Here is a 13,657-nt window from a genome sequence, read left to right on the forward strand (position 1 = left end):
CAAACCTAGAGAGCAGAGCCTCAAGGTAACAGTATGGTGAAAATAACTACACCTGATTCATATTAGAATCTCAGTTGAATTACAGATTTACATGTGTTATGTAATACAATTCATATGCATGCTAGCATAATTAGACATAGTTCTATTTTTAGATGTAATTAGTACAGTAATGAAATAGGCAGTGAGCATTACAATCATCTCAGCTTGTATTTTCATAAAATGCAGCATTGATACACACTGATCACATCAATCAGCTCAGAATATTAGGTGTTTCTGCAACACACAGATGCAGGTATATAACCTTATTTTGTGGAACTCTTTGAAGTGGTTGAATAGCAGTCACAGGCATGGTTGGACTTGTATTTATATTCCTGGCTCCATCAGCTGTCATCACAGAGTTATAACATGGCTCAGTGGGAGAAAACTGCTTGATGTAAGCAATGCATGTCACTGGAACTGAAGGCCAGATCATATCCACTCTGACAAAAACAGGACTTTACAGGACTGGGGTTGTTCTATCACGTGAACAGGGTAAGAGAGCTCTGGGCTGACATGGCTGTAGTGTCTGTCACTGACATATGAGCAGGCCTTCAGTCTTTGACAGCCCCATGATTTATAGCCAGTGAGAAATGGTAAGTGAATATTCTATTGAAAGCCTGCCGTATGCAATTGGTCACAGTAATGACAGGCTGCCAGACCCAACTTTTAACAAATCATGCATTTCTATGAAAGTTCAAATAGCCTAAGATGCATGGCAAGTGTAATCATTTTTAAATTTTATTATTTTCTGTGCAAGATCCCCAGACCATCCCTTCAATGATCATTCAGGAATGTGTCAGCCATACTCATCAGTGGATTTCTAGTTAAACTATTGTACCTAACAGTTTTTATCGCCAATGGTTTTCACTTCAGTATAGCTTATAATAACTGTGACATTGCCTCTTGACACTTTAGCTTCCTTTCGTGTTAATAAGAAAAAGTGGGAATGTGATCTGTTAAATATACTTAGTCCTCATCTCTCTTCCAACACATAAAAGACGAGCCTGGTGCTTTCCTATCTGTGCTCCCAGCTGCTGCCTACCTACAGTGTAAGGCCACAGTAGTAAAAGCCTCCCACATTGTGTCAACTATAAATTCTTGTCTGTGTGAGTGATGCTTTCGGTAGCTATGGAAACCTAATATAATACATGCCCTCCCACCGCTAGCCAGCAGCCCCCCACCCCCGTGTCTGCCTAGGTCTGTCTCTCTCTCTCCCTCTCCCTCTCCATCCACACCAAAGCTCTTTAGGCTACTTTGCGCATGTACGGCCAGTCAAACGGAGCATTACATCGACTTCAAGATGGCGAAAACACGTCTGGCTTGCCTCCTGACTCTCCTCTCAACTCACTGTAAGTACAAAAATCATGCTAAATGGCTTTCATTTCCCCCTTTTCTCTCCGAGGAACGTGACCGCCAAATGCTATTTACTTCTCCATCTGTTTGGTCGCGATTTTACACCAGCGTGAGGCAAAAAATAGATAGTGCCACAGAAGTAACCCTATCTGAACGCAACTAACGTTAAAGTCAAGCCAGACTGACAGCCACAGCAGTGTCTCCGACGCCAAGCAAATATAGTTATTAATTCTGTGAACGAAATGACAAATGTAGTCGCCATTTTTGATACAATTTACTGTCAACATGACTGGCAAATGTACGAGTCGAGCGATGGTTTTAAGCAGCTATTGTTTGTGAAATCCATCGCTCACTCTCCTTCACTGTTTTCATGGGAGAACTACAGCTGTAGGTAAAAGAAGAACGTGTCAGGCTCCAGTCACAGATGAACACGGCAGCACTAACTGAGCGAAATGCGCCGCTCTTGCATCAGTTCAACCAGCGGCACATTTCAGAGTCTGGCTCAGCCACCACGTTTTCTGTCCTCACTCTGAAAAAGTTTCAGCCTCAAGTTCGGGGAGAGACTTCGTGTTTGCGAATTAAATATGAATTAAGGCAGCTTCGTAGCTGGTGCTGTTAACTATTTAACATGGGTTTGGAGCCGTGGTGATGGCCGGGATGTTGGAAGTAGTGATGCGAGATAACGGTTTTTCCTGCGGCGGAATAAAGCTCGCTGTCCGCGGGAGGAGCCAGCCAGGCCAGTGAGTGTCCTCCACCCCTCCTCCTCCTGCTTCTGCTGGACCCCTCCAACCGCACCAGAGCTGAGCTGGTAAACAGAAACAGCCATCGGAAAATCGATTCGTTTCAGTGAATCACCGTTTAAGACCCCATATCCCCACTTTTCCAGTCCTTTTGCAAGAGGCTATAGACGCTCACCTGGAAGAGCGTTGGAGTGCATTTAAATATGACCGCAGAAGTCGAAAAGCCGGTTTCATGCTTTTAATGTCAACATATTGACATGTTTAGACGATATTTGAAGGGACTGCAAAGCTAAATTATTATTATTTATGTGCAGCTACATGTGGTTAAGACTCAATATTTACTCCGCCGTATTGACACCGTATTGAGTATTTGGAACGGAAGAACGATGCGCCACTTGTTGCTGTGTTATCAAGACATTTGTAGATCAGTCAAGATTATTTTACTCCTCTTTTATTTACTGCGAGCCTGACATGCTTTCAGCTGCTCTGCTGCTTTTTTTTTTCTTTCTTTTTTTTTTTTAAAGTCAGGACCGTGTAGAGCTGCAGTATACATACTGTAAATGTATGCCGATTTGGTTTAAGTTAAGAAGAATGGGAAATTATTCATACCTTCATTACATCCCTCAGATACATATATTCTCTGCCTGGCCAAAGATTTCATGATCTGAAGTCCTGCTTTAGTTTAGGAAATTTAAAAACTCAGCTTTGTGTAATCATCGTTTTGAAATTGAAGAAATTTGGTTTTACAAATGTGACTGAGAAACATCTTACTTAAAATAAAAATTCTACAAATACATTTACAAACTTTGTACTCGTTTTCTGTTTGTGCGTGAGTAACCGTGCTTCAATAATAATTTCACCTGGACAGTTTTCCATGAAATGTGGCATTTGTTTTTCTCCCATTTCCCATTGGACATAGATTGAGCAAGGTGTGAGGGGACAGACATACAGATCAAAGGGAACTACAGACATAAGAACCTCCTGTGATCTCGCAAGTGTGTGAATTGGCTTATTCTCTTGCTTTAATTAGGAATAGTAATGCAGCTTGTTTGAAATCTGTTGCTGTACTATCAACACCATCTCTCTTGACATACCTCCAGGCTGTGTGCTCATTTTAATTTTTTTTCTTTTCAAGTGATACATTTCAAAGTCAGTACTCGTAATGATGTTACCATGAGTAAATCTGTGACAGGGCATGCTTGCAACAGAACTGACATTGTCATGGGGGCAGGGAGCTGGTGTAGATTTAAAAATTTCTTTTGTCTTGCCGGGTCAGGGCTTAACCATGTGGCTGACTGGCTCTTAGCCAGCATCACCACTGTCTTTAGATACAGGACAAATCTGGCTGGACTAAAGCTGGCTGCAGGCTGTGTTATGAATTTTTACTTGGTACTGATAGGCACTGATTGCTAATAGGCACTGACTGTAATTAGAATGCTTCTTGTATTTTGGAAAAGCTCCACTCCAAATTCAGTTTTTCGTGTTTTACAAAGCAAGTAAGAAATTCAAAGAGCAATGAGCGTGTTGTTTGCTTCACTTCTTGTACTGTGGGTCACACTTGTTTCTTTGTCTGTGAGATGTGCTTGTTATTTTCAATTCATGACATTCTTTGGGTAGCTATCATCGTAATGGCCACACAACCCAAGCCATTCCAAGTGAAGGCTAAACCCAGCATGGCTGAACATAGCTGCAAATATCAGCCCAGTCATCTGTCAGCAGAGCGAAAGATGAGGGCCATTGTTATTTTAAGTCCACATGCTTACCGCAGACTTTCCGTTCTGATCTAATGGAATGCGTTGAAATTTTCCATTGTTGGCTTCACCTGAGCCATTTCACTTAAAATATTTCAAAGAAAGTGGTACGCACTTTAAGAGGACATCTGACAGGACCCTCCTGCCAAGAGCATGGCCAAGATATGTGGGAGCTTGGAAGATGCTCAAAGTGGATTAGTAATGAGCAAATATAAACTTTGAGATCACTGCTTTGGCTGTTACAAGAAACATCTGTGGAAATCTATACATCTCTGGCCTTATTGCTGCATTTTTGAAATTGTTTCAATCAACAAAAAAAGCAGTTGTGAAAACCTTATCATTCACAATTCATACCTGAAAGGGAGACTGAAAGAATGCAAATATTGATTTAGACTCAATCAATCAGCTTTCACAGTTGCTCAGTTTTTGAAATGGATTTTTCTTACTGTGCAGTTGTCATTTTTATAACTTGACCTTATCTTTGTTTTCATTCATGGCTGTCAGCATAATCCAGTTGGAGTCCTCTCTTTATCTGAATGGATAAGATAAGGGAGAAAGCTGTCCACTAGATTGTTGTTTAGCCTCCCCTGTGTTCTCTGCTGATAAGTCATTGCATCACCCAGAGAGCTTTGAAGATCGGCTAACCCACACATAACTGGGGTGCTCATCATGTGACATCACCCAGCACACTCTTAGAACATTTGTGTACACATCAGCAAAGTGTCTGCACTTTTCTCATTGTTTGGCATATGTGGCATAGCCGTTTGGCATGGCAGGAGTCAGTGCGCCCAAAGATAAGTGTGGATTTTGGTTCCCCTAGGAGATGCATGTTGTCAGATGTTTCCCTACCCATCCAAAGCTTGTGAGCAAATGTTTGGAGCACTCTCTGAACGGCATGTACGGCCCCTGTGGGCAAGTCACATAAAGTCTGACATTTTACTGCAGAGACAGTAAATGGCAGAGTAAAACAGGGACACACAAACAGAAAGGAGTCCCTTGCTACTGAGCAATTGTTTGTTTCAAGTCAGGAGTTTTTCTCTGCAGGCACCTCTCAGAGTGAGAGGTGTCAGTGGCAACACATTTACCATAGTTGTCATTTTGATCTCAGCTCAGATGAAACAGCAAGAAGGAATTCTGCAGTTACTATGGGTTTGTTAGTGCTTATTGCCTAACTGAGAGTTGTATAATTACTTTTACAAAATCAGACAATTTTCTAATGATATTTTTAAATCAGTGCAGCCGGCCATGTGGATATCTGTGCAACAACAGTCCCTCCATGGGATAAAGTCAAAGTGGCACATGGCCCTTACTGTGGAATGACCCGAAACAGCTGAGCAGGCGTGGGTGGTGGTGTTTTGAGCAGCATCGCAGGCGTAACCAGAAATATCTGCTGCGTCCCTCCCAAACCTGAGTGTGCGTGTTAGCAAATGCAGCATTCCAAATAGAAAACACATGGAGGCAGAAACCTTCCCATCATATGTGCACTGACTAACAATCATAACCACCTGTTTTCCTAAGAGATAAAAGGGACCCCTGTTGATGAGTTGGCTGAGGTCAGAGCAAAAAGGGGGAGTTGTGAAGAAAGCTCAGCAGTGTTGCTAGTTGAAGGCGTTCAGAAAACAAGCTGGGTGTGACAATACATCTCCTGAGACAGAAATTCATTTTAACCTGACACAGAGAAGGATTCAGCTCCCTGTCCTGCTTTTATCATTTTTTCCCTTGCAGTAAGCTTCAGCAGATGCTGAGGTTAAAAGGCAAACACTAACGTGCTCATGTTCCAGAAATGGCAATGGCATGTGCGTGCTTCAAATGTCAATAAGACTGCCATGTGAAAGGACCATCAGTCATAAACTAGAACCAGCCTCCAGGCTGTACATACTGGCCAAAAACTCCATATGAAAATATTATAACGGTGTTGGTGTGGAAAAAGAACGTTTCTTCTAAGGTTTTATTGATAGATTTACAGTCAGAGACCCAGACAAGAGAGGGATTTATGAGAAAAAGAAGCTAATTGTCATCCTTTTTAGGGTAATGAGCTTTTGGAAATGATGGCTCTTCCTCAAAAGAAGAGTTAAGTGGTTGTTTGTTTTGACAAGACATTACTGTTTGATATTTTGGCTGCTCCAGGTCAACAGGATTATCTCCAAGATGCCTCTGTACTGGCTGCCTGAGCTTAGAAAAGCAAGTGAGGTTTCCTGTTTGATGATCTTTATCTGTGGTCACATGGTCCCTGGAGGGAGGAAGTGCCATAGCAGTTCTCCTGCTTGTGTGTTCGCTGGATACCGCCGGAGTACATCAATAGGTCGAAAGAGACCACCATCGATCAAACATTGGGACACTGTCAGCTTAGTGAAATAATTAGCAGTTTCATTAATGACATGGCAGAGCCAATGAACTACATGTCGCTGAGCTGCTGTTGCTCTGAAAGGAAAAAGCTTGAGGCTGCGCTCCCGCTGAGAGTCATAACCAGATAATCGCTCTGGATTCATCTTTTGTTTACCAGGCTGTAACAAAAGGGCAATTACTGTCTAAAAATAGCTACAAGGCAGAGTCATCTGACCACCTCAGGTGTTCGATCAGAGTTCATTCCAAACCACTGGGTCCGCCATTAAAAGCATCTATTGTGATAAATATTGTGGACAAAATTTATATAGGAACTTACAAATTTAGCATAACAATATTTCAAACAACTCCCTCAGTTTTTTTTGTTACTTTTCATTCCAGAAAACCTTTTATCTTTAAATGTGAATGATGATAACTACAACAATGGAAAAAAAATAACATTACAGCTCAGCCTGACAACAGGTCACATTCTCTTGCTTTATTAAATTATTATTTAATTATTATTAAAGCACACGCTTTTTTGAAGGATTAATGGCAGGAACCAGATCTAGGTGAGCCTGAATATCAAACTAAAATATTAAAATCAGCTCTAAAGGTGGCCGTGTCAGGCTAAAAGCTTTGCTGCCGCATTTTGAATGGGTTGGGACAGCAGACAGGCTTTCAGGTTTCCTTGGAGTTGACAGAGTCACAGCAATGAAAAGAAATAAAGCAGGGAGACTTCAGGATGTTGACTAAAAGGACTTTAAAGACGTTTCTTGGCAAAGGGAAAGTGCAGAAGCTTTTTGGATGGTGTATCATTAGATCTGGGGAATTTTGTTTTGCTGAATTCTTTTTTTTGGGGGGGGGGGGGGGTACAATGAACAAGTAAAATTGAATTCAACTGATGAAACGTGATGGCCATGATAATAAGTAGATATCATGGGAACTGATCACAAACACACAACTGGAGACCTTGGACACAAGACCCCAGCTCTCCACCTACAGCTGCCAAAGATGTCCAACATAAAGTCCTGCCTCCCAGTCCAGGTTGAGGAAGCTTAAGAAAAAGACTTCTGGCTGTTGTGAGTCAGATTTTTTGGGACTTTCCTGGCCTCTGTCATTTCCTGTGGACGATGATGGGGGGGTTCGGATTACAATTTCAAAATAGTAATTTTTCACTTTGTAGTGTTTTGGAGTAATAAAAGACAGACTGCAGTGTATGGAGAATTCATCTGTGAACATGTACCTGCAGTCCATAGCAATGCTGCAAATTAGACGAGAATACCACTAGATATTATTAGCACAAGAACTCCCTCTGTTAATCAGGAGCAGTTGTGCTTGAAGCTCATTTCCTTTTCTTACATCTGGTAGCCTGTAATTAAGGGGTTTCCACACCTCCATCCACCACTTCCAGGTTCATGTTAGGCCTGCAGCATGCTGCTGTGGAGGTGTGGTTGCACCTGTCTGACAAGTAGCCATCAAAGTAACAAACAATAGGTTGTCAAATAATTACCGGCACATGCTCGGATGTCCATGTTTGAAACAAGGCTGTTTGACAGGGCTTCATGCTAATGGTTCGGGGTTAATCCGGCCAGTTGACCAGAGACACTAAATGTCAGAGAGGACTTCATGTGAGTTACTGGCATCCTCTGGAAGGCAGCACAAAATGGGTTCAAAACAGCACAGCAGAGAAATGATAGATGGGGCTTGGTCAGTGAGCAAGACCTAGACCTTGATGCTCTCAACTTAAAAATAAATAAATGAGGAAATTATTTTTTATGTGCTGACAAGCCTGCCATTTTCAGACTCAGCAAGCACTGACCATAGCTTATGACTGGCAACCAAGTTCTGAAATCTATCTGAACACCCCCCTAATTGAAAAGGACAAACTAATCAGTTTCTTAGTGATTAGAAATCCATGTCAAAGATTGATTTTAGTCTTCGTCTCTGAAAAGAGGGACTCAGTAGCTCTGTAATTGGCAGGACAGTCTGCAGAGAGGGGATTTCAGAGTGCTTGGGGTAAGACATGACACAGAAATCTTGGTGCTCATCCAAATTAGTTATTAGTGATGGTTAACTTGCATGTGTGTGCGTGCATGTCTGCGTGCTTGTGTGTGTGTGTGTGTGTGTGTGTGTGTGTGTGTGTGTGTGTGAGTGAGAAAGAGTAATAATGGTAATGCAGTGGATTTTTCTGTAAAATGTTTCTTGCTGGCCCTGTATTGGCTTAGTAGTTTTTTCAATTCAGTTAGACATATACTATTGAGGTTAAATGAGGTAAAAGCTCAGCATCAAATCATCTGCAGTCCTTCTTAACACCATCTCAAGTTCAGCTTAAAATAATATAGGACACTGCTGACTATGAAAATAAATCACAAATTAGATTTTGGTTCAAATGATTGTGCTGCAACTGCCTTAGTGTGCTCCAGAGATTGATACTTGAGTATTTCCAACCTAATGGAGTCCAAATGTCACTTTGACTATTTGTGACAAGTCACAAGATATATACATACGTGTGTGTATATATGTATGTGTGTGTGTGTGTGTGTGTGTGTGTGTGTGTGTGTGTATATATACACACACATATATATATATATATGTGTGTGTGTGTGTGTGTGTGTGTGTGTGTGTGTATGTGTGTGTGTGTGTGTGTGTGTATATATATATATATATAAAACTTTCAGACAGAGAACTAGATTGATACCACTTTCATTACTGTCTGCTACACAGTAAATGAAGTACAGCTAGCAGCCATACATACAGGTAACCTGGCTCTGTCTCAAGGTAACAAAGTCCACCAAAATAGCACCTCAAAACTGACTACACTAGTGAGAATGTTATGTCAAGTTTGTTTAATCTATAGAAAAACACATGTAAAAACAACAATTTTCCATTTTACTGGTGGTTAGTTGATGGACTGTTTTCCTGTCTGGGAACAATAACTCCCTGGTGTCTCTGCTGGTTGTCCTGCATCTGCTGAGACCCAAGAAGTATTTTGGCACATAACCTCCATAAAATGGTAAGTTGTACAGATAAAACAAATGAGTCATAACTTGTTAATATCTTCAGAGGGGGCTGGTAGAAGGATTTGTGGCCTCTGGACAGGGCTCTCCAGTAATGCTAATGCTAAGCTAAGCTGCTGCTGCTGGCTGTGGCGTCATATGTACCATACAGACATGTGAGTGGTATGGACCTTCTCATGTCACTCCCAGAAAGCTAATATTTGTATGTGCCAAAATATCCAACTGTTCCTTTAAACTAAATGATAATAGACAGACATACAATTGATGTATTTTTTTTATTTAAATTCCAAAAGCTGTATTGTAGCTATAATCAATACCACTGCTACTGTAGAAAGCCCACCAGTACTGTCTGAATGCATTCAGCTGACTGGACAGATAGAGCTGACAGATTGTAACCAGACCATCTGGCCATATGGTGTGAGGGCTTTCCCTTCTGGGCTACTTAGTGGTAAATATGTTGAGATTGAACTGGAATTAATAGCACTGTTATGCTGTTTTAGAGCTTGGCTTCAGTGATCTGAATGGCATTGCTATGAATGGTATTGACCTCTTCTACCAAAGGCTTTTAGGTCAAATGGTGACAAAGTCTAAATTATCATGAAGACCTTCAGCTGAGTGCTCCTCCCTTGCATCCACTAAAACTTAGTCATCAGCTGTGTGAAGAACTGTCCTTGTTAAAAGTGTTTTTGGTTGGAACAGGAATAAATACTTAAAGAGAGTGGAGATAGTTGATATCTAGGAGCATTAATGGAATTTCTTGATTCTGTCAGAAAAGATCATGAGTGCCTGGTTTGCCCATGCTTTTTAGGCTTTGCTGTGAATCATGCTAGAGTAGAAGCTCAGCGTAAACAGCACTGTTGCCACATGTGTGTGAGGGAACACTTTGGTTAAGTAAGTGCCTCAGATATTTGTCAGGATGCCAGACATAGGCGACGAGTTTGTAATATGGTGGCTGGCCCCTGTCTGAGCTCCAATAGAGGGTGCTTTGCATGTGTGTCATAGGAAGCAATAGAGGGGAAAGAGGAGAAAGTAATTTGGGTGCATTTCATCGTGACTCAGTGGTTTGTCAGGCATTTGTCATCATCGTAACAGGTCATTCAAATTTGCCAGGCTGCAGCCTCAGAGCTGATCAGGGACTTCCACTAAGTATTAAGTTAAGTTGTGACTGTCATCATTTTCAGAATTTCATGGCTTCATGGAGACTTAAGTGAAGTGTTGACAACATTAAGACTGTCCACCAACCAGCTGCTCAGAAAAACATAGAATTTTCTATGTATTTTACAGATATGCATTTTCAAAGACTGTCCTCTGCATTAACCTGGACTAAATGACGGAAAACAAGAGAAGGGGAAGAAATTACATAGAAACAGAGGATGAGCCAGTGATTATTCCACAGCCCATCTGTGTGAAGGGATTTCCTGAACTCTTTGCCATTAAGATTGTAATTAACCTAAATTGTCAGTTTCTCAACATTAAACCTCATATCCTGTAAGAGAGCAGAGTCATTCCCAAAATGACCGTGTTATCTACTCTACCATTTCCTTTCACATGACTGCTCCACTTCCAAAGTCAGATTAATATATTTATGCAATGGACATTTTCAGAGCTTAAAAGGTGATGTGAAAGAACCCACTTGTAACATGGAGTATGTTCAAAGAGCTATAATAATAACAAAGCATTATTTTAGCTATTATATATCCAAAACTTAAAACTATGCTTGTTGTGTGGAAAGATCCCGAAACAGATGGAAACCACTGAGGCAATTAGAGATATTTTAACAGAGGGGTTAAACAAGAACAAATACATTCTGGGAGTCAACAGTACTATGGTTACATTCTTTTGCATTGTTTTCCCTCGTTATTTTTCATATTGAAACTGTTTTCCATTCTGTCTCTGATAATTTTCAGTTACAAAAAGCAGTCCACTGCTCTAACTTTGCCCTCCTACAACACTGTTGGACTGATTCTGGACAGTTTAAAAACAAATTATTAAAATGGATACAGCAGAACCAGAGATATCGTCCTTTTATTCAAGGTATTCTTCCTTTTTGAAGCCAGGTGCCTAAATTACCCACAGTGCAACTTAGCCAATGACTGACATCACTGGAGACAACTTATCAGATTGCATGTAAAAGGCTTTATACTACTTTTTTCACATATGTAGTAGTAATCTCCAAGACCTGTAAACACTCTAATGTCTAAAATTTGATGAAGGATATTGACTTGATAATTTAAAAAATATCAGCAGATAAGCTGGTTGCACCTACTGAAAACCTAAAATCGTAGCTGTATGTACTCTCAGTGAAAACTTGAAAACACCTTGGAATGATCTGGTCAGGGAGCACCAACAAGAAAGTTTTTAGGCTTCGAAAACCAAAATTGTACCTCGTTGTTCAGGTGCTTGATTCGTTTCTTGATTAGTTACAGTCTTGCTTCCTGCCTTGCTCGTCTATAAAAACAAAGCCACATCTCAAAGTTACACTCTTGAACCCAAGAATACAGAGAGCACAGATGTACGGTTCCTAAAATATTCAACATAGAAAAGCAAAGAGCCAACAAATAATTTATTGAGAAAATAAAAAACAACAGCAGAAAAAACGAGAACAAAAGCCATTTAGTCTGCAGGGGTAAAGTTGCATAAGTACAGTGTGCATATGAGACCTCAGAATATGTGTGGGTGGGTGGTGAACAAGAGGGGAAACGTGAAACAGGCCATTAACCTCTGCACTCCACTCCCAAACTTGAACCCAGGGCTCCCTCAAATTCATTGATTCTGTCCCGCTCTGGTCTGAGCTGGAACAATGATCTGATGGCTTCATGAGCTTTCCACCACACTTTCAGAGGGAATCTGTATCTTCGTGCTGATGAATGTCTGAATGGCCTCCGTCCAGCCAGTGCTTGGTGTAATGAATCCCTCACTTACACCCCCGCCCCTCCGTCCTTCCCTTCCCTCACCAAGGATCACTCATGCAGAACTGAGCGACTGTACAGTTTTATCTCTGATCATCAACACTCAAGATCATCAGTGTTCACATCTGTGGGCAGCTTCCTTTGGGGCAATTGTTAGCATGGTAACGTTGTTCAGTGAGATGTTCAGCTCTGCATGAAGGATGAACTCTGAAGGACTGCCGTGATGTGCTGGTATCCAACCTAAAGGTCCCAGTCAGATCTGAGTACAGCAATCCGTATGAATGGGATATAACCACTTATGTCTGCTCTATTGTACTGTTTTCCTTTCAGTGTTGAGTGGATGCATTTAAGCAGATTGAACCTGGCATTTTGCCAGTCAGTGGTAGTCATGTCTTATCAGGGCTGGACCTGCTGACTACACTGCACACAATACAGTGCAGTCTGGATATTTCTTACTGGGGGCATCAGGAAGTCAAGTGACTCCAGTTTCTAATTGATGGAATATTCTGCTCACTGTGACTGATGTTTACTTACAATTAGATAACAGTTTTTTGTTTTTTCCTGCCACAACCGATTCATTTCACATTTAAGCTGCATGTAAAGCAGCACCATAATCTGTCTGATTTGGACAGTCAAAAGTAAGACAGAGGTAAAGTCTATGAGGTTTGGATTTCTTTACTGGACCAAGTGCCAGATGTGTACAAATTTTTGTTTTTGTATTTGCACATAAACACCAGAAAGCGCATTATAATCTGATTAGTAAAATGTTACTCATTCGTAGCTAAAGGAGAAATATTCATTAGATTCAATTGAAAAATGTCATTATTTTCAGGTGTGTGTGGTGTTAAGCTTTGTCTTTATTGTCACTAAGGACATCATTTTCTGTGTATTCAACAAAATATTGAACAGGACAGCACATGTATGCTATGCTCAGCGTACAGAACGCCACAGAGCAGTTATGTTTGACGCAAGCAGAGACAGCAGGTGACTGAGGTCGCCAGCTGTCCTCTGTTCTTAGCATGAAAGCAAATTGGAACTTAGCCATTGTGTCCCAGACCAGTAGGTTGCACTGTGACTTTGTACAGCACACCTTCACTTCTCTCGTGACTGTACGCATGGTGGCATAGTTGATGTTTGAGGCTGGAAACAGAATGGGTGGCATGAAATGTCAGGTCATTCGGCTGTCTGATGCCTTTGTCTGGTATTTCCCACGGAAACCCATCAAGGATTCCTTCCTGAGCAGGTGATGGAAGTGTGGCTCCAGCAGGGGGGTTGGGAGGTGGGGGTGTCAGCGGCAACAGCCTCAGATGGTTTCCCTCCCCAGCTGTTGTTTAAGCAACATTCCCTGTCCCATAGCTCAACCAGCCTGTGCAAACTATTTGAGTCAAGAGTATGTCTTTATGCACAGGGCTATGCTTGTTGGCAAATTCTTGCTTGGAGATTGCACACTATTTTTTTCCATTTTCCTTTTCTTATTTACGTGCTTGGCATATAATGTTCATAAACAACTGTCTCTTGAAATG

The 13,657-nt window shown here is 41.3% G+C and overlaps 1 protein-coding gene across 1 annotated transcript in view; it reads left to right on the top strand.

The window, feature by feature from the left end:
- The first annotated feature begins 1,316 nt into the window (after positions 1–1,316).
- jam3b (junctional adhesion molecule 3b) overlaps positions 1,317–13,657 on the top strand; it is a 34,873-nt gene continuing 22,532 nt past the window's right edge. Inside the window, exon 1 of the mRNA XM_076750915.1 lies at positions 1,317–1,388. Within this exon, the coding sequence (XP_076607030.1) occupies positions 1,340–1,388 (49 nt within the window). The 5' untranslated portion in view covers positions 1,317–1,339. The remainder of the gene's footprint in view (positions 1,389–13,657) is intronic.

This window comes from Chaetodon auriga, chromosome 15 (assembly GCF_051107435.1).
Source record: "Chaetodon auriga isolate fChaAug3 chromosome 15, fChaAug3.hap1, whole genome shotgun sequence".
NCBI classification, from domain to species: domain Eukaryota; kingdom Metazoa; phylum Chordata; class Actinopteri; order Chaetodontiformes; family Chaetodontidae; genus Chaetodon; species Chaetodon auriga.